Source organism: Ischnura elegans, chromosome X (assembly GCF_921293095.1).
Source record: "Ischnura elegans chromosome X, ioIscEleg1.1, whole genome shotgun sequence".
NCBI lineage: Eukaryota > Metazoa > Arthropoda > Insecta > Odonata > Coenagrionidae > Ischnura > Ischnura elegans.
In genome coordinates this window covers 87156963-87179319 of record NC_060259.1, presented here as the reverse complement: position 1 = coordinate 87179319, position 22357 = coordinate 87156963, and the positions used below count along the sequence as shown (strand labels likewise).

The following is a 22357-nucleotide window of genomic DNA, read 5'->3' as shown; positions in this document are numbered from 1 at the left end:
GAAAAGCAATGAATTTGATAGATACCATCATAATGTATATAAATTTCGGTTAAAGCCCTAATAATGTCTTATTTTCCCGTAAAACTCGGAACACTTTGTCTGCCAGCGACGCGGATGTAGTAGATAGATAGAATGAAAGGGATATGGTATGGTATTTGGGGGAGGCGACCGCCAACTGAGGTCATTTGCGCCATCAGAGAAGGGTAGGTAAGGAAGGGTGGAGAGAAACCCGGCGTCCGCATTAGCCTGCTCTTGACGAAAGGCGCCAAGGGGCCAACAACTTAACGTCCCCTCCGACGGAAGGAGTGTTGCGCTTAACATGTCCTCCACACAGCATTCAAGCATGGATTGGGCAGCCTCTGAAAATTCACTGCCACCGCCGGGATTTGAACCCGGGCTCACCGGGTGGGAAGCCAACATTCTAGCCACCACACCAACCCGATCCCCGCGACGCGGATGGCGACTTTAGTAAACGGATTTAAATGCGTGGTGGGTGACAACACATTTAGAGGCCGACTTAAGGATCCTCTTTTGTAGTATGCGTGGCAATGGTCATTTGCTCCATTACGCAAGGGTAGGGGAGGAAAATAGAGGAGAAGCCAAGCATCGGATTAGCCTGCTCCTACTGAAAGGCGCCAAGGGGACAACAGTTTTACATCCCATCCGACGGACGGAGTGCCGTACCTGAAAAGTACTCCACAAAGTACTCCAGCAGGGACCGGAAAGCCTATGAAAAATCGCTGCCACCTCCGGGATTAAAACCTGAGCCCCATGGAGTGGGAAGCCGACACACTAGCCATCATCCAAAAATATCATTCAGTCATTGCAAATGAGATGCGTGAATTAAGCCATTGGAGTGAATTAAGTCAAAATTCTGGCAAAAAATGAGAAGCGCGTGGGTTGGAGGAGGACGAAATTAGAAAATGTTTGATTGAAAATACTTTAGCGGTGATAGAATGGTATCCGGCGTAGTTTAGTGGAACCTATAATTCATGTTGGACCAGCATGGAAAACTTGTTACACTTCGAGGGGATCATTCATCTCACTACCATGGTTTCGTCGAGCAATCGCCATCGTCAGGTAAGCAATATACGGATCATATTTAGTTTATAGGTATAACAAAACCAAGGACGGAGGAAGTAGGGGTGGTGGAGCGGTAAGAGTCTACAGGTGGATTGGCTGGGAGCGTGGGAAAAAATGTAAATAATCCCCAAATACGCTTCACATCCTCCCAACCAATCAGCCTGTAGACCAATCCTGGTCACTTTCCTAATAACCCCTCCATGGTTTTGCTATTTAGGCTAAATATGTTCTGTAAATAGCTCACCTGACGATGTCGACTGATACCATGGTCGTGAATTAAATAATCCATTTACGAAGTTTATCGTGGTGGTTCAATATGAATTATGGTGGAAATTTTATCACCTCCCACTTATTTCTTGAGCCGATTACCCTGACGGATGGAACATCCTATACTGTATAACGGGCAATAGCGTAGTTTCCTTCACCAAAGAAAACGAAAGGCATTGATTGCGATTCGTTACCCACCATTAGTGTATTCATAATATACACATAATTTGATTTTACGGAATACCAGTCTAGACGAATGGCAATGGTCAATTTTAACCTCATTTGAAAGAGGCCAGATTGGCGCCCATGCGATGCCACTCCACGTGACGTCACAGGGACCTAGTTTCTACACGAGTAGATAGGAGTTTTACATCATCTGAGATTACCAATCGATGCATGAGGCACAGAGCTCAGGGAAACATCTCTTAATAATCACCTATTAAAACTGCCTATGGTCGCAAAGTTTCTTCGTTTGATAGGGTATTAATAATCCTTATTTAAGCCGAGCGCTACCTGCAAGTAGGGTACTCCGCTGCCTGTTAGCAGCCTGCAGCGTAGCGGTATCATAGTCTCGCCCCAAGGTGGCCTCACGCGGCAGCAGCTGGAACCAGAATGGCCTCACACGGGCTTTTCCCAGCATTCATACTTAGCCGTCGCGTTTTCGCGCGCTTGAAATTTTTCACCTTTCATTTAAACGCGAAAAATATATATCGTCATTTAAAAATCTAAAATCGTGAAATGCGTACTCCAGGAGTAATAATCTTTCGATTTAGGCAATTAAAAAAATAATAGGAAACCACCCTATTATCTCCGCTCTCCTTACTCCACCTTTAATTCCCTTTTCCGCCCGTAAGAAAGGGAAAATATCTTTCCAGAACAAATTCTATGCTGGAATATTCCGTCAACCGAGTTTAATGTCATGTATGCCATTCAAGGCTAAATATAACACAATACATAGATAAATGATTAATAAAAAAATTAGAAGTTCTTTGCCAACCTAAAAGTGAGAGCGTTTTAATATAAATCTAACGAATTTTTACCGTTATAAATATAAATAAGCCAATTTAACACTTAGGGAATTAAATTTAAGGTCGAAGCTTCAATAAATAAACACTACCCGAATTCTAAGACAATGATAGGCTGCGTAAATTTATACATAGAAAATTTGGAAGCACAGGAAAATTGAACTTACTCACAAAAACATAATATTAAAACGCATTTTATACACAAGCACTATTGTTTCCGAAGCAATTTCGAAAATGATCGATTTCATCAGGTTTATTGATATTTTCATTCACACCTATGTAGTAACCACTTCCGCCTTATGTATAAGATTTCTCCAGACATGATTGAGCAACAGGCATTTTCACCAAGGACTCCGTTTTGTTCAATTGTTCAGCTTTAGCCATTCATAAATGACTTTCTGCCAAGACGGTTTGAATGACTCTTTCCTGGACGCCTACTGAAGTCCTAAGCCTCAACCAGCGCCTTAATCAAAAACTTAACTTCCAACCACTGTCGGACACATATGGGGGGCGCAGGGGGCGCGCGTTGCCTATCATTGCAGAACCACAATTGTAACTTGTTAATATCATAAGATGGCGATGTCTTGTTCATTATTATCAGTTAAAATAAAACTTTCTTAAACTTTGCATGTGACATAATTATTTGTCATTACGACAAAATTAAAGGTAGCTCAAGATATCCTTTGCGCCCCCCCTGAGTTTTTTCTGTATCCGCTACTGCTTCCAACGTATTTAAAGGATAAATCTGATCGCAACAGGACGTACACACAAGAACGAGAGCAAGATACAAAAGCAAGTACAGGTACAATTATCTGGATATTCGCGAAGTTTGGAGTTCCAGCACGATAGAATTACGATTGTGATAGTTTACACGTACCTACTTGCGCGGGAATGTACATTGCGAAACAAGCTTTTCTGAACGGCGAACAACGGGATGAAATAAAAAATAATGGCAATACCTCGAAAAATGTTAGGCAATTTCTTAAGCTAAAGCGCAGTTCAGGCCTTAATGCATGAATATTTCCACAGACACGTAATAAATGCCTTTTTTTATTCGTTTGTCACTCAACCAATTGACCAGAAAATCACTGTATGAAGTAATAAATTACTCTTTTATTGGAAGAATGTCCGAACAAGGAAAACTTCATTCTGCGAGGATTTTGACTCATATTGGGCGCACCATTGTCTTGTAGCAAGTACTCAAAAATGTATAGCTTTATGGAACAGTATTTTTCCTTACAGACTGAACACATTAATTAATTACATGACTGAACAATTAATAGAAGCGGTATAGAAATTTTACTTTTATAAATACCACATAGCAATTTTTCATTTATCCTTACGGCAATTTTTATAAGCTCCCCTGAATGAATTAAAGTAGGAAATCGTATCTTTAAACTAATTTTGCAGCGTGAAAAGTTTTCTCATGCCCCTGGGATGCATATGGTCTGCGTACATTTTTCATATTTTCGGCTCTCATTGTTATCTTGTATCCTTTATCACCCTGACCAAGTATTATGGATAAAAAAAGATGCATCCTGCGCCAAATTTTGCAATCATTTACCAAAAAATACGGTCATACGAGATTGTGGCCACATATTTTCGATTTTCACCTACTGCCCATTGGGTAGACCACTATTATATAAGGGGCATCATTCACTAGAGAATCAAGTACACAAAAGTACATGATACACAAAAATATAGAAAAATGGACATGATTAGTCACGATTCTACAAGGATACATTGATGACGGATTCCAAGTTCAAATATAAAAGCAAACTATTCATTAAAACAATTTCCCATCAAAAGATTAACCATTAAGAGCAAATATTAGCTTACAAGCACACTTCGAACTGTCAATGATTAGAAAAAACTAAAAATTTAACGCTCGAGAAAGAATAAATCATAAGCAAACTTAAATAGCTGCTTTTATAAGATGGATATGTGTAGCTTTCAATGGAAAGTGATGCCCAGCGGCTAAAGTAACTTCGAGAAATTTGGATATAATGCGTTAAATAATTTCTTAAGACTTACCATGGAGTCTACGAGGTGAACACTTGGAATGCGACATTTTCGTAATTTCCTCAGGGTACCTGAAAATGAGACCAACCTCATGTCATAAAGAATTTACGTGATTGGTAATGTAGCAAAAATATTTATAATTCACCGTAACTCACAAGTTTTGATTTTCACTCATGATGGCTCTTGGGTTAATTTCTTATCCGGATTTGGTCTTAAACTTTTGTTCAAGACTATTTAATGCCAGTATATCCAGGTATTCCTCGAACATGGGTAACACTTTCCTGTAAAGAGAAAACATTGCATTAGTAAAGATATTTAGTACTGAAGTACTGCTTAGAGCGGAGAGAAAACTTAGCAAATGTATTGTTTCCCTAAAAAGTATAAAGGCCGTTTTAAACTATGAATATCTTTCGCCAAGTTGAAAAAAGTCGCCGAAGTGAAACGTCCGCTTTACAAGATGATTGAATTCGGAGCATTTTCAGCGCGGAAACGATGCGCAATGTGCGACTATCGATTCTGGCGACTTTTCCAATCACTTCACACCTGTTTAGAAATTCGCAAACGACGGAGTGAGATGTTTACATGCATGTTTGAATATAATTTTCGTGTTGCTTCGAGCCATTTGGAGGGCATAACATACTAAGTTGTGTGTGGTATTCAAACGGCATGCAATCGATAGTAGGAAAACAATATCAATGAACTCCAATAGTTTAATCACAACTTATATAACTTCGTAGCAATATCATAAAACACACAACGATTGGGGTGACTCAAATTTATTTCGTAACGAAGTTATTATCTTTGTTTCCACAGAACTAGCTGGCTATGGTTCTTTCTCCAAGATAGTGCAGTGTGGAAAACCATCCGATGGACATCCTCACTTGAAATCGTCACCCGAAGCCATATAATTTATTTATACAAGCTATTTCATTCAATAAATTTGAAAGCAAGTAAAAACATTATTTTGGGAAGGTAATTCGAATGAGCACGCGAATAAAAATCATAGTGCCTTTTTTTTCCTTACCTCCACCACATTAATTAATGATAAAATAATTCTTTGAGTATAGGTCAATTGTATATAATGCAAAAAAGTTGTTAGCCAACCTTTCAGTTTATTTTAAACTATCATCAGGGCTGTGAATGAAAACATGGCAACAATATAAAATACAATGATATACAATATTTTTACATAAATAAATGTTACGAAAGAGTTTTTTACAATAATATAATTTTTTAATACATAAAAAGGTAATACACAAAAAATGACATACCTTAGCTTTGCACATATTTATTGATATTACGTTACTAAGCTATTACCAAACCTAGTTACCATTACTTTTGATTAACGTTACCATTGATTTTGAGTAACTTAATATCAATAAATATGTGCAAAGCTAAGGTTTGTCAAAACTTTTTTGTATTTCCTTCTTATACATTTAAAAAAATTATATTATTAAAAAAACTCTTTCTTAACATTATTTATGTAAAAATATTGTATATCATTGTATTTTATATTGTTCTCATGTTTTCATTCATAGCCCTGATGATAGTTTCAAATAAACTGAAACGTTGGCTAACAACTTTTTTTGCATTATATACATTTGACCAACACTAAAAGAATTATTTTATCAATCATAGTGCCCACATTGAAAAGTCTTAACTCCCGGGAGATGAAATTATTTTTTACCCCAGCTTGACGCCATAGTGCCAATGCAACCGCATCACTCTCCCAGAGGAGTGAATAACAAACACACCGACAATGAGCATAGAGCGAGAGCATTATTTCCCTGCCGGTCGACAAGGAGTTTTTATCAGGGGCGCCGCCAGCCGAAGGGGTGCCAAGCGGTCGAACAAAGGCCTTCCTGTGTAGGAGAAGAAAGACCCGGGTAGGGGAGTTGCCTGCACTATTTCTCAAGGAGTGGGCTGCCGCACCCTTGCTAACTGGGGGCCTGTCCTACTTCCTGCCATCTAGTTGGCCATCTCACAGCTGGCCACTTCCTCATTTCCGTTTGCGAAAATGAGCCAGGCCGCGAATGCTTTCAAGATTAATGATTGGAAATTACGAATAATTGTACTGATGCTGCGGGTATGTAAGCACCTGAATAAGTCACCTTAGGAGGTAATATATTGTTCAAGTAACTACACGTATGAGAAATAAATGGAATGTTATAATCATGAGCTAGATTCAGGTTTTTCCCCCTTCCCCCTTGACTTGGGAATCATTTATGGGCCTCATGATAGAACTTGCCCCTTTCATAGAATTCTGATCATCGCGTTAACAGAGATTTTTTCATAAAATGGTCCTCAAAATCAATTCCTTTCAAGTCAAATGCAATAGTTTTAAGACTGTAAATTGTATAAAATACATATGAAATCTCGAAGACAAAGACGTTTGTATTCATGACATGGCATGGTTCTATCGAATGACCGACCCGAAAGAGGAGACGAGTGCATATGCGCTATCTCAATGCATTAAATGCAATTTAATACATATCACTTTAAGGATTAATGTTATTTCAAAGTTGCAACACATGATCTTAAAATTCTGAGATGGTGGCAGTGGACAAAATGGACGCCGCGCACTCGTTTCATGAGAACATTCATTGAATAATTCAAGCAAAATTAGAACCTGCTCTAATTTCATTAGCGTGATCGTGCGAGGGATAGAAAATTTTCCGTTTTCCACGGTGAACGATGTTCACTCGCATGATCATTCGAATGACCTTGCGCAAGACCTAGGCACGTAGCCAGAAATTTTCTCCGGGGGTTTGGGGGTACTTGGGTGGTATGCGGGTTGCCTACTAAGGTAAAATATTGTCAAATCGCGAAACCATAAAGCTCATTTAATAAGCCCTAAATTTCGTTTACAACATTGGCCCTTAGACTGCTCATGGAGAAGAGAATGGAAGAGAACAAGCCAATGTTTGTTGCGTTTGTGGACTTAGAGAAAGAATTTGACAACGTGGATTGGAGCACAATGCTTGAAATGCTAAAGGAAATTGGGATTCTTTATAATGACAGAAGAATCATCCACAGTTTATACAAAAACCAAGTAGCGGTGATAAAATCAGGGCCCAGCTGTGAAGAAGCAAGAATTAGGAAAGGAGTGCGACAAGGCTGTACATTGTCTACCGTAATTTTCAACGTTTACATTGAGAAAGCGATTAATGAAATCAAAGAAAAGGCTTTGGGAGTGAATATCTATGGAGAAAAAATTAGCATGCTAAGATTTGCCGATGACATAGCCGTTATTGCAGAAACAGAGACGGATTTCAAAAATATTCTGGTTAATATGGGTAGGGTAATGGGTAAATATCAACTGAAAATAAGCACGAAGAAAACCAAGATCTTTGTATGCAGCAGAAGAGAAGAAGTCAAGACTAACATTAAAATAGGGAAGCAAAAACTGATAGAGGTGGTGCATTCGGTGATTTGGGAAGCAAGATAACTAGTGACGGGAGAAGTAAGAAAGAAATTATCAGCAGAATGGCCCAGGCGAAGAGAGCATTCCACCAAAAGAGAGACCTGCTTACAGCGGGAAAGTTAAATATGGAAGTAAAGAAACAATTTATAAGAACCTACATCTGGAGTATGCTCCTATACGGAAGTGAGGCATGGACAATGACCGCAGAGGAGAAAGCAAGGATAGATGCCTTCGAAATGTGGTGCTACAGAAGAATGATGAAAATCAAATGGATCGACCGAGTTAGTAACGAGGAAGTTCTAAGAAGAGTAGGAGATAAGAGAAGCCTCATGAAAACCTTAACAAGAAGACGGAACAACCTTATAGGCCACATCTTAGACATGATGGCTCGATGAAGACAATCGTCGAGGGATAAGTGGCATGCAAGAACGGAAAAGGAAGACCTCGAACAAAATATATGGAAAAAGTAGTGAATGAGAAGAAATACGTAGGTGTGAAAAGATTAGCTGATAGGAGAATTGAGTGGAGAGCTGCGTCAAACCAATCCTAGGATTGTTGACCAGTGATGATGATGATGGCAATGATGAAATTTATAGGCATCGCTGGTTTTTACCGAAACAGCCGTAAATATAAGAGCATGGTCACCGTATGCGTTTGTTTCCGAAATCCGTCTGATTTTTCGAAAACAATTGAGGGGGTGAGAAGCCAAGGGGTACAAGTGAAATTTTTTTCTCTACAGAGTTAGGTACAGAAATTAGATAAAGAAAACACACTGCATCAACTACAAATTTATTAGTACGTTTGATTCTCCACTCGATGTCAGCACGGAATAGAGACTCGCTCGCATACCTTGGCCACCGAGTTTTTTAAAATATTTTATCAATCAATTTTTGTGCCTAACTCTCTTTCGAAAAAAATCACTTGTACCCCTTGGCTTCTCACCCCCTCAATTGGAAATTTAAAAGAGCATTTGTGGTAGTAGTTAATATTTTACGATTTCGAAATAATTTTGGATTTGGTGACACCCTGATATCAGTCCACAACTCTAAACTGCTAAGAGAAAGTCAGAGGGTAAGTGCAATCCTCTCCTGATAGAATACATGGCGGGTAGTGGCCACAAGTACAAACTTCTGGGGAGGAGGGGTAGAGTTTAAGCCTCCCTGGCGCAGCGAGGGGGGGTTTTGGGGGATAAAACCCCCCTCACAGCTCAGAGAAATTTTCAAGCTTAATCCATTTTACTTTTTTGGATCAGTATTACTTGTAGACTAGTTTTAGGATTAATCAAATATCCTTCGGAAAGCCGTAAACTCTCCATTTTGAACCATTGTTCTTAAAATTTTTCTGGAGGAGGGCCCCCGCAACTCCTGCTTACCCTGGTTGGTATGCAATACCCCCAACACCCGTAAGTATTAGTTGCGCCTAAAACCCCCCCTAGACTTAATCCCTGGCTGCACCCCTGCCCTGGTGTGACCGGCAAGATCATCCGTCGTGTATAAAGGCCTTATGAGAAACCCAAGATCTTGGAAACGACATTCTAGAAACACTGTTTACAGGAATAAATATTTAATTTAATCCATTTAATTTATTCCATACAGAGTACGGAGTAAGAGTTAAATTAGCCTTACTCTAAGACAAACTTCAAGAAGATTTCCAAACCAAGGCCATCATACCATATGTAAGACAGAAATTGTTACGAGGACGAGAACAACTCAACAAAGATATCCTCATAAACTGGTAAATTAGGCATGGTTTGGTTACGTGGTACGGTATGGTATAGTATTTGGAGGAGGCGACCAACAGCCAGAGGAGGGTATTACACATATCAATTTTATTTTATATATAAAATAAAAAATATTCCAAAAACTGTACTTCAAATACAAAATATATACTAATTTGTAATTTTTATTTGAAATACAAAATACAATTCACTTTTCGACTGTGAAATTCAACATTTTTACAGTCTCATATTAAAGTATTTAATATGTAATGCCTTTTGATAACAATATACTGACGTAACTAAGTGATTCCAATTGAAATTATGGACTATTTCGAAATTACATTGCAAAATCAGATTTTTACATTTTTAAAATTACCATTTCAATGAAAAGTAGTGAAAAGTTCAAAGGAAAAAAGACAAATTATATAATGATTTGGCAACAGAGAGCTCTTTTGGAATCGTAGCCATATTTTTCAGTGTTTGCTTATTTTTTGTCTACTCATCATCAGTTGCGTCCTTACTGGATATATTTTCACTCGAAAAATGATAAATGAATGAGGAAGTGGAATACTGGAATGAAAAATGGCTACAATCAAAACTGCCGTTCAATATTCTCAAAGGCTCGGTACTGCCGACAGTGTCCGATGTAGCTCGATGAAAAACACGATGCATGAAAGTCTATGAAATTTAGAATAATTCTGATAAAGCTACATTTCATATTGACGATATTTTCCTGGACAAAAAAGCATTCAAGACTAGAATAAATCGTGGTCTTGAATAAATCGTGAGAAAAAGTACCATAACTTTTTATTGTTCAGTTGAAATAAGGTTAGAGCAAGTGCATGTGAATAGTTTCCGGGAGATGTGAAAGGAAAGATTAAGCACATTAATTCAGTATAATGAAACGCCCAATGTATTTCAGGGCTACGTGACCTATGAATATCGTTGACCACTTAAAAATCTCAATAAACGGAAAATGAGGAAAAAATCACTCTAATCATTCGATAGCTCCCAGCACCACAGCCAAGCCCCGGACACTCGCTGAAATTTAAAAATATCAGCTTCAGGACTTTACCGCGGTTTCTTTTCCTTTAAATCCTCTAAAACCCCAAAAATCTCATTAGAGTCTTCCATGATTGACGGTATTTAGCATTTAAAACCACGGCGGTATCAGTATCTAAACACTTATAATATTTTTATCTCTTCTCAAGTATTAGCATGCAAGAACTGTAAACTCTGTAAACTGTAAAAGTATAATGTGTAGCATTTTCAACAGAAAATTCGCACTAATTAATAGCAGTTTGAGACATCAAATAATAAGATACAATACAATATATGTATTCGTAGCAGACCAGGTATTTCTAGCTATTTTATCAAATTATACCTATCAAATCCAATGATAGGAAATTATCAAATTTATTTTACAATATCCGTGAGCAGGACCGCTACAGAAAGTTGTGCGGCACCAAAGAGGAAAAAATGCCGAGCTAAAGATTTCAATATCATAATAGGTGACCGAGTCAAATACCACAAAAGTCCTAGATCGGAAGATGTTGCCAATAAAACTGCAGCACTTCTGTGGTGCCAAAAACCATCGACATAATCAAAAATAAAATCCATGAGAGGGAGAAAACGCTATTTTTATTCCATGTTATGCAAAAATTCGCGTAAAATTAGCATCCGCTGCTTTATAACGTAAGAGCATCCAACATGAAAAAATGAAACCTCTGTTATCTTAAATGCTATTCAAATTCGGTCTGGTGTACGTAAATCTGTAATTTCCAAGAAAACTGAAAATGAATATCCTCAAGAAAACTGAAAACTAAAACTTCTCCCTCAACCTCCATTTTCTATCATCACTCACACGGCATAGAAAACGTCCAGAGTTCTTTATGGTCAGTGAAATTTTAGATAATTTGACGATTAAAATAATCTACGCAGAAATTATTGGCATTCTAACTTAAACTCATTTACCTCATTATTGAGTAATAGGAGCGAAAACGTTCTTTCTAAATTTTTCTGTATTCATCGAAATATTATATATATTATCCCTCTTAGAATATGACTGATACATTTTCCACATTAATCTTTTCCATCATCTCGCGCATATTTGATCAATATTTGAGGTCTAACAACTGAACTTTGGAGATCCCTACCTCATTCACGGCTTAACTAGGCAATCAACCACCCGCACATGCAATAGACATTACACCGATGTTCCAAGAACGAAAAGGAAATAATTATTGATGAACAAGATAAGAATTATCGCTTTTTAACGGCAATAATCAACACATGTCGCACTTCAAAATCGAGAAATTTTTACTACAGGATTGCCACTTACTTATATGAAAAATACTTTTACTTGCCCTAGTTATCAATGTTGGTAACTGAATACGAGTAATTAACGCAGGCATTTTTAATCACGCATTATTATCCAAGTTCAGAGTACAGTCATGAAGTATACTTTGACACGTCAGTGCTAAGGATTAGGTACTATGGTTGAATGAGATATGGCAGTCCCCGGATAGGGGAAGTCACTGAAAGAAATTTGTGGTGTGTGGTTTTTTATTGCATGATATATCGTTTGAAATCTCTTTATAGCTAATGGTATGACCTTTTTTTATTATATAGTGGTAGTCATTTATTTTACTTCAAGAGCGTAACTCCTGATAATTACAAATCAATGGAATGGGCGGGTGGCATTGAAATAAAATTTGGTTTATAGAGTTAATGATGCTTGATATTTTCATGAGTTAAAGAAATATTCGTAAATTGTTGGGTATATTGGAGCAGCCCTCGAGGGGGCGTTCAGCTTTATCTTCTTAAAATGTAGAACCCGGAAGGAAAGATAAGGAGAAAATTTGGAAATAAACAGTGGTTTCCCTGAAAAGGATTAGTTTTTGTTCTAAAATTACTTATAGTTGTAACTGAACCCCTGATATTTACTGCTCTAGTAGTTTTTTCGGGCCCTTAAATACATAACAAGGAGTTATTCTAGTTGGTGATTCTTAGGGCGGTGTATCAAAGGTGGAATTCTTCGAATCTTTTTGTGATAATGGGAGGGGGAGGATTTTTTATAGAGGCTAAACCTATATTTTTCCTTGAAACTGAATATAAGATAATTGGGAAAGCACAGCTGTTATTGACGCTTGTGATCCACGCTTAGTCACGTATTTTTTCCCTACACGAAGATTTTTTTCATATCGATGAAGGTCAAAGATAAATCAAGGCATGCATGTTGACTCTAGGATAGGGTGAAGATAAAGCTCTGGAGGAAATAATCTCCTGTATTGCTGATGATATTGGCAAAATGATACTCTACGGAGTATGCAGAAAATACTACCAGGGAGCTTAAGATATATAGTCAATAAATCTAAAAAACGAGTTGCTAAATTATTGTAACTGTGCTATTACAACAACAATGAGAAAAACTGCTGTCAAACCGTTTTAATATAGTGCATTCTGAATAAATCTACTTTCCAAAGAAATCCCAAGTACTAATCGTGACTTGACCCAATTTTTCACTAAATATAATCCCACTAAATTCGGCAAAACCTGCTTATTTTAAGAATTATATTTGTCAGCATTCATGATTCAGCATAGTGTTGGTATTTTAATCCAATTTTATTGTTTGTTGATATATGCCCTCTGGTAATTCATTTTTGATGCATAGAGTTCATTCAGGCTTTAGGTCGTGGAATTTCAACATTTTGTAAATTAAAACTTACTAGCAGTTTTCCACGAACATTGTTCGACTTCGTGGTTACCTAGACGATAATAAGAAATTTAGTGAAACCGGCTGTGTGATTAAAATGTTTGTGTAAACTTGCTGGTAATTTTTAATTTACAATTCATTTTTAATTATACCTGAATGGTATGTGTTGTATACTAGTATAATGGTAGTCTGAACATCTACTACTTGGGTAAATAATGTAGGATCCATGGCTAACTAACTGTTTCTTGCATTTAGAATTATTAACTCTCCACAACGATACGAAGTTATTTATTGATTGGAAAAGTCGTATCAGCTCGTTACATACAATATAACCTACCTAACTCCTTAAAATTATTTCTTGAATACAATTTTGCCATAGTTACAACTGTGTTTTAAGTACGTAACAGAATGTGATCAGGGTTCCCACTCTAACTACATTATAAAATTCACGTTTTTTCCCAGGTTTTCACGGTCTAAATGTCGTCAAATTCACGGTCTGTTGATAAGCCATTTTAGGCAAAAATATTGATGACGTAACAATCACCGGACGCGCGTTAACTAGAAATGTATCAAACGCGACAGACGTCGTGAATGCAACGCAGCGATGAAAGTACTCTCTCTCATGACGTCACCCACTGATATCAAAATTCAGGGCCGGCTAGAGGTTGCGAGTGGGAAAATGGAAGGAGCAGGGTGGTGCGGAAGAGAAGAAGTATCTGATTTTTCGCCAGAGTAAATCAACACTTATCTTCCACTTAATCTTCCACTCACAGGATCATAATATGTCGTCATGGTACACGGACCAATAATTAGGCTTCGAATATACGTGTGGAGATAAATCCGTGGACAGTGTCTGCGCGTGACTGACCTTGAAACATGATCGACAAATCGATTTTTCTTTTGATCTGTCAATTGTAGTTCTACAATCGAGTTTGAGAGATTTTTAAGGTTTTACGACGAAATTCACGGCTTTTTCCAGGTTTTTTCACGGTAGACGAAATTCACGGCTTATTCACGGTTTTAAGGTTTTCACGGTTGAGTGGGAACCCTGGTGATGTATCGTGTATCCGATTAAATCGATTCGAATCCTGGGATAGCACAGATTTTTCTCGAATCGTATTTCCACTAATTCTGTCACCTTGTTGATATATGGTGCAATTCGGAGTATAACTTCCCCGTGGATTCGTATCGAAGTTATCTCCTTTTTCTAATCTCCCCCGTAACTGCGTATTCCAATCAGTGTTGAGAAAACATGCAGCAAAGACATTCTAAAAATAGAATCCGTAATTTAAGTCCTAATGTCTAGTGATGAAATCTCTTTTCAGCTTAACTGCAAAAATTCATATTGACATGGCTCGAGTTATCTACAAGTCAAGGAAAAATTCATAGGGCAATATCTGTACATGATTTTTTTCCAAGCTCAAAATTTCTGTATCTCGCACTTTTCTTTTTCTCCTAGAGGCTCATATTGTGTTCTTCTTTATTTTTTAAATGAAATATATCTACTGACATCTGCCAACTGGATGTCCATCAACGCACTTGATTCTATTTTTTTCCACAAACGGCCATCTCATCTAGAATCTCTCCTTTATTGTTGTCTTTCTTATTCTTGTAGCATTCATTGCTTCTGATACTCATTCAATTTCACATAATAAATTCCCTTAATATCATGAAAACGCTTCCTTTCTTCTTCATCCTCTTAATCGTTTTGCCTCTACTTTTACTTCTGTAACTCACGTGCATGTATAGATACATAGTATTATTGCAATCCGCATGTCTTCCTCTTTTCTCCCTTCCTTTTTCTTTTAACTCCTTTTGTCTAACGCATTTCTCGGTGTTTACGACCGTTTTTACCCTATGTGCTTTTCTTTCTACCCACCCTTTGAATTCTCAGGAGCTCTAATCTCTCTTCATGACTGTCCACATTTCGCTTATATAAAACCGCACACTTAAAAAATTTATCTTATCTCCTTTCTATGAGAATGCTCCTTGTTGTAAACAGTCGTTTAACCTTTGAAAATACCTTATTTACTCATAGCAATCGTCTTTTGTTTTCCTTGGGTATGACAATATTATATATTTGTCAACAAAATTCTCAAGCACGGGTATGATTTCCGGTGCTGTATAGCTTTCTCCAGTGGACACGTTGGTGAATAATAATAAATACATTTTAGTAATTAAAAAGTTGACCCCATAATAAGCTGTTATATTTTTAAGAATAAAATAACATTTAACTTTTTTAAGTAACAGAAATGAGGAGGAGACAAGAAAAATACTTTTCTGAGTGTTCGGTTTATATAATCGAAATGTGGGCAGTCATGAATAGATATCAAATCTCCTGGGAAACATAAAAAAATGAGTGGAAAGAAGAGTGCGTATGGTAACGAACAGACACGTTATCATTAGCGCTCTTAATATGTGTTCATGGTTATTAATGTGGGATTGCTTCAACTCTTAAAACCCTTTTGCCTAAAATGGCAAGGGAATAAGAAAACTAATGAGCCACCAAATTAAAATTTATAGGAATTCCTTTTAAATTGAGAATATCGTATTTAACTTGTACTTAGATTGTGCATCGTCCAGGGATAATGACGTTGCAAATTCTGATGTTAAATTGATAAAAGGGTATGGAAAGTTTCCTCGCCGCACTGCATGTGACAGATTGAGGAACACTACCTGTTGACTTGGCATTCCCGTCCCGAGAGCAATGTGAACTTCTCTGCCTTCAATTTGTCTTTTCTGTCACACACTATTCCCGACTACATATCGCCCATCGATTGATTGCCGGCAAAACGTGAATTAACTCCTTGCGCTGAAATGACGAGTCTAGCTCGATATTAACTTCCGATGCCAAATCGCGCAATGATGAGTGTAGTTTGTCGTCAGATTTTCATAACTTTTCTATGTAATTCTGGGTTTACAAATATGAATATAGTTTGAATCCTTCAAAACTACGTTTATTTTAAAACGTGTTTCTGAATTTTCTGTTTATTCTAACTCAAAGCAATCAAAAAACTTCTTATATGATCGCATTACTGATACTGTGCTTAATTTAGATATTCCATTCATTGATGAACCGTCGAAATAAATCATTAATCAGCGTAGTGGAGTAAGGAAGCAATTACAAACGATTGAAAGCAGTTAATCTCTGGGTCCGGAAGGAATACTCGAGGAAGCCGTCGTTTGAAGGAAACGTACTTTTAGGCTGGAAAATAGTAAGCGTCACATCGATACTATATTATTATTATCAGTAGCGTAGCCAGGAATTTTGTTCGGGGGGGTCCAAAACCAGGCGAGTTCGGGGGAAATGTTTTAAAAACAGGGTACTAAGTAGAGAGTTTTGAACTAATTTTACCGCTTTTAATAGTGGAAAAACTTCAATTTCAATTTAATCTTTTCTAAATTCATGATTTTCGCTATTTTGTTTTATTTTATGATGAAGCAAAGAATTTTTTTTTTCAGTGCGGGGTCCGGAACTCCCCCCCTCGCTACGCCACTGATTATTATTATTTGATGGTTTTGCTTTTGGCTCCCATGTATTGGGTAGTAACGTCATTTTTTATTGTTTAACTATTTAAAAATGACACGGCCCAAAATTATATCGATCCATACCTGTAAGGTCTATAACACGAAACATACCGTCGTCAGCATGACTTTCCTTGGCAGCTGAAACATCCTAAATAGTTATCAGCACGGCTTTCGGAAGAGATCTTGATTGATTTTACTTGCTATTTTTCTTTAAAGCATTTTGAAGTCAGGAGAATCCATAGGACAAGTCTCGTTTCTCGATTTCGAGAAATCATTTAATGCGGTATGATTACAAAAACTCTTTCGTACGTTAAACTATGTGGGTTAAGCGAAATATGTGGGTTAAACGAAACGAAATTGTATGTGTTACTTTCTGAGTGCTTGAAAACTGATTCAGTTTTATGTGAAGAAGACACATGAAGTGAAATGTCGTCGATCTAGCATAATATCATATCTATCGTGGGAAACACGTATGAGAAATGATTTTGGCTCATTATTAGCTTGGAATTATTAGGGAATGTCCTCCACTAGTGTTAAGTTTAGAATACGGGGCAAAAAATTGGGATCCGGGGATAAAAGTTTCTCCTCGTGATATGCAGAAAAATTGAAATAGCGAACGAATGCGAGCGAATGAAAGAAATTTGGGAACCGCTTGAAAATCGCAGGCTACGTGGAAGTATGATTGGATGCTTGTCACGGCTGGTGCCCTAGCACCTCCCGCCACACGTCGATTGAGGTAGCATTCGGGTTGTTTTATAGATTTAGAAAGGGTATTTAATGATAGTTGGAGAAGCATACCGACAGATAAGCCCATCTGCGCTTTAGGGAAGGGTAGGAAAGGAATGGTGGAGAGAGACCCAACGTAGGTATTAGCCAAGCCACGGCTTAACATCATCACATCCGACGAACGGTGCTGCGCATGAATTACCAACTGCTGCAGGGTGACTTCTGAAAATACTCTGCCACTGCTAGAATTTGAACCTGGGGCCACGGGGTGTGAAGCCAACACACTAGCCACCTCACCAATCCCATACCCTTTGGATGTACAAAATCTAATTCATCTACACATGATGCGCTTTATTCTTCGGGCCCGTTTCGCAAAATTACCCTCAACATTTATCATAAAATATGCTAAGGTTAAGGTTAAGTGAACATCACTGTCATTTACAACGCCTGCAATTGAGAACAAGTTTTATGCGAAAAATCCACAGAGGAAAAATCATTCGCCTTGACCGGGATCCCGGTCAAGGCGAATGATTTTTCCTATGTGGATTTACCCGCACAATTTGTGCATTGCGGGTGACTCCGTAAAAGTTATCACCGTGGCTAGTCCCGGTACAATTTTTTATGCTTCAAGTTTTTTGCTTCCTAAGGAGATAAACGCCGTGATAATGAGGAGTACCAAAGGGGCGTCATTGGAAGTACTTCGTAGCAGTCAGAGGTCATTGCCGAATTTCCTGACTAATAGAATATTCTTAGGTTTCTATATTTCAAGCACTAAAAGAGATTTCGTTGAACACAAAAGGTCACGCCAGTCAAATGTCATTTATCTTCCTTTGGCCTCTTCCACCCTTATGGTACAGCTCATTCATTCATCAAGGCCGCATTCCGCATGACTTGAGACAGAACCGAGCGATAACAAGACTTGAAGTTCACCAGCATTGTTTGAAGAGTTCTTCATTTCTTAGGAATGTGACGGCGGAAACATTTTTAACTGGATCATTTTTCTCTGCCTTGATTTAAATGCGCGACAGATCTAATTTCAGTTCATCTGTTTACTACGAATATTTTTTCTCCGTTTCCCTTTTGCCTATTTTCGGTTTTCGTTCTTTCATTCTCACTGTGTAAGTTGTATCAATACTTTAAATCACATATTGAGCATCTAAAAATTATTTTGCCTAAAAAAATGGTTCGACTGGATTTGAGCATTTTCATTGTTTCTGTATTCATCATGAAATTAAATTTTTGAAAACCGAAAACCGAAACCGAAAATTGTTTCGGTTAAATCCAACTTTGGAGTCTGCCAACGAAACTAACCTGTAACGATAACATCTCTGGGGGCGTCCGTTTATTAGCTAATTAACATAAATTAAGTACACTAATTAAACAGCTGGTACCTTTTCACACGGATTCCGGCGCTTTTTCTATGCATTATCTCTACCCCAGCATTACCCAGCACAATTGCCCAGACGAAGAGATCACTCCACCAAGACATCTACTTGCAGTGGTAAATTAAAGCATAGACGTGAGGAAACAATTAATCAGAACTTACATTTGGATTAGCAGAGCCTACATTTTTCTCTATGTAAGTGAAGCTCAGACAATGACGGCAGCGAAGAAATCAATGGTGAAGGCTTTCGATATGTGGTGCCACGTATGAATTATGAGAATAAAATGGATCAACCGAATAATTAGGGGAGGGTGGTGTACCTAGGACATAGTGTCCCTAGGAACATTTGCAACTACCGGTAAGTTGTGCGACCTAGCGGCTTTAAACTAAGCTATTACGTGAAAAATGCGCTAGAGTGCAAAACACGTCAATTATGATTCCATTTGGGTTATCCTTACAAATCAGACGCTAGTTTGAAGTTTTTGTCGCTCAAAAGTAAATATTTTTAGTTGTGTATCCAAGTCTTTTACCGAAAATCGCTCACATCAACAGTAGTTATCGTAGCACAGGTGAAATTGACATATAATTGAGAATAGTATTAACTACTTATTTGGTATTTTAGACATAATATTGACCAGACAAATCAGCCGAAATTAAAAATGGCTACCTGTTGTACCAAGGAACACAAGCCCATGATGTACCTAGGACCGTGTTCCTATGCTTAAGATTTCTGTAGTCAGACGTAATTTATGGTCTAATATTATAAAATTTACTTTTTTGTGTTACATTCATTACATAATTGGACTTTAGAGAATGATATTAATTTTGGAGGGTTTAACCTAAGTTTTTTACTTGAAAGGAGTTATATTTTAAAATTGATTTTTTAACGAAGCTACATTTATTTTCTTTATGTAACACGCAAATGTACTTTTAAATTCAATAAAAAATATATATTAATTTCCATTATTCACGTTTTTAATTACTGTTCCCACCAATCTAACTTGTGCTCCTTGGTACCTACATGAACATTTTAGATCCATTAATAGCAAAGGTACAAGTCTAAAACTTAAAACTTATGTTAAGTAATCCTGATGGATTAAACTTTTACTATTAGACTGATTCTTAAGTAAATATATTTTGCCCTATCTAAAAAAATTGAAAGAGTGTTCCGTGGTACAACTCTCCCCCCTACTGAGAAATTCCAAAGAATAGCAGAAAGTAAGAAAAGCCTCGTAGAAAATCTTGATAAGAAGACGGAACAACATGATAGGCCAAATTTGAGGCAAGAATGGAAAAGAAAGACATCGAATAAAATACATGGAGCTGGTAAAGAAGGATGTGAAAGAGAATATAGGTATACGTAAGTATAATAAAATGATAGGAGAACTGAAATAAGAACTGCGTCAAAACTATCATTGGCTCGTCGACCATTTATGATGAGGAACACCAATATAGAATTTATGAGTTCAATGGCATTAAACCTCTCTGCCGATAAGGAGAAGTGCCGTGTATTTGAATAGTGTCCTTAGGGGGCTCACCACCCTTTCAACAAAAAATACTCAGGCACACGCACTCGAAGGACAAGCGGGGCAGCCGAATCAAAAACAAAAATCATAACGAGCAGATGGCACATTATTTACGTAGGATTCAAGCCACAATGGTTTCTAGGTCTTATAGCCATTAACGAGGGAACTCTTCCATTCTAGTAGTAGCGAGGCCGTAGAAAGTGACGGCCTAGGCAGAAGCAGGGATCGCAAGAGAAACGAAACATTTTCCTTTATAAATAATAAAAAGACAAGGCCTAGGTTTAATTTCGTTCCTGCACGAAATTTAAATCGCCAAGATTCGAAGATTTCGGAAGATCCCCTGAGGATGATCAGCAAGTCGCGGATCGAAACGTTGGGAGATATGGACGACATCAACCGGTGGAAAACCCGAGAAACTTTTCTGCACCTAATACGCCGGGAAAACCTTAGATCATACACCAAGGAGTTTAGTTTCGACGCAGGACGAAACTTTAATCCCGGGAACGAAACTAAATTAATCGAAATTCCGCTGCTCATAATTAAGTTTCGATCCCAGATGTCGAGTGGAGGAGTATAAAAGGGTATAGTTTCGGCCCATTACGTTTGACATGCGTGAATAGAGGTTAAAACGTTGAGCTTAAAAATGGAATTGTCAGTTTGTGTTCATCGTTCTCCTGTTAGTAGTAAAAAGATGAGTGTTCCAATGGCGGTAAGTCGAACTTCTACTTCAATCAACCATACTTCGTACTCGGTGTCTGGGTCGAAACTAAACCGTTCGAAGGTGAAGCACGTGTTTTCTACGGTGCGAAACATTATCTATGTTTTGTTTAATCCCAGACTTTTAGTTTAGTTTCGACCCGAAGTAGTTTTGACTCCGATTTCGTTTCGACCCTGAGTTCTGCTCCCCGGGATCCATTTAGTTCCGTTTCTACATTTTGCTCCCGGGAACGAAACTATTGAAATTTTACTGGTTTTGATTTTCGTTTAGATTTTATTGCCATCCCTGGGCAGAAGCGAACAATTAATCGGGCAAAGAAGAGACTTCTTGGAGATATGATGGATGATATAAAGCCAAGAGGGAGATTGAATATTAGGTTGTCACCTTGTAACAAGTTAAGAACGAAATTTATGCACGCCAAGGATGAAGTTTGCCATGAAAAATATTTTGCCTTTTACCGGCTACGCCCGTTTTGCACGCGTGCGCGTGACTGCGTACAAAGTCACTAGTGTGTTATAGTGTTTTAATAAAGAAAGTTAGAAAAATAGAACGGGCAAATTCCGCATTGAATGGAAATATATGATGAAATGAACGCGTGACGAGGGGGCATGAAGTGGCAGCTCGACTTTTTTCCCACGAACTCTCACGGATTTCTTAATATTCGTCACAAGCACTCCCTCCCTTAGTTCAAGAGAGGATTCACCTCCCACTGATTGACAAATTCACACGGCTTATTCCGTCAACTTCAGCGGTGGACACGAGTTGTGGTTGGTTAAATAAAGGGAGGGAAATAGCGGTCGATAAAAGTGAAGTTGCTCATCATCGTCACTGGTCAATAATCCGAAGATTGATTTGACGCAGCTTTCCACTCAATTATTCTGACAGCTCATCTTTTCACACCAAGATATTCCTTCTCTTTCATATCCTTCTTTACCTCTTCCACATATTTTATTCAAGGCCTCCATTTTCCGTTCTTGCCATCCACTTGTCCCTCGAGACTTGTCTTCATCAGGTTATTATGCCTCAAGATATAACCGATTAGGTTGTTCCGTTTTCTTATCAAGATTTACACGAGGTTTCCTTTCTCTTCTACTATCCTTAGGACTTCCTCAGAGCTTACTCGGTCGATCCATTTTATTTTCCTTATTCTTCAGTAGCACATTTCGAGTTCCTTCACCCATGACTCCACTGCTGTCATTGGCCGTGCCTCACTTAGGTAGAG

The 22357-nt window shown here is 37.9% G+C and overlaps 1 protein-coding gene across 4 annotated transcripts in view; it reads right to left on the bottom strand.

Annotated features, from left to right (window-relative positions):
• The window catches only part of LOC124171890 (sialin-like), a 166497-nt gene that overhangs the window by 51438 nt on the left and 92702 nt on the right, over window positions 1–22357 (bottom strand). For all 4 annotated transcript variants that reach the window (XM_046551279.1, XM_046551280.1, XM_046551278.1 and 1 more), the window contains 2 exons: window positions 4553–4678; window positions 4410–4468 (listed from right to left, as the gene is read on the bottom strand). In XM_046551279.1, coding sequence (XP_046407235.1) covers window positions 4410–4468; window positions 4553–4572 — 79 coding nt within the window. In that variant the 5' untranslated portion in view covers window positions 4573–4678. The remainder of the gene's footprint in view (window positions 1–4409; window positions 4469–4552; window positions 4679–22357) is intronic.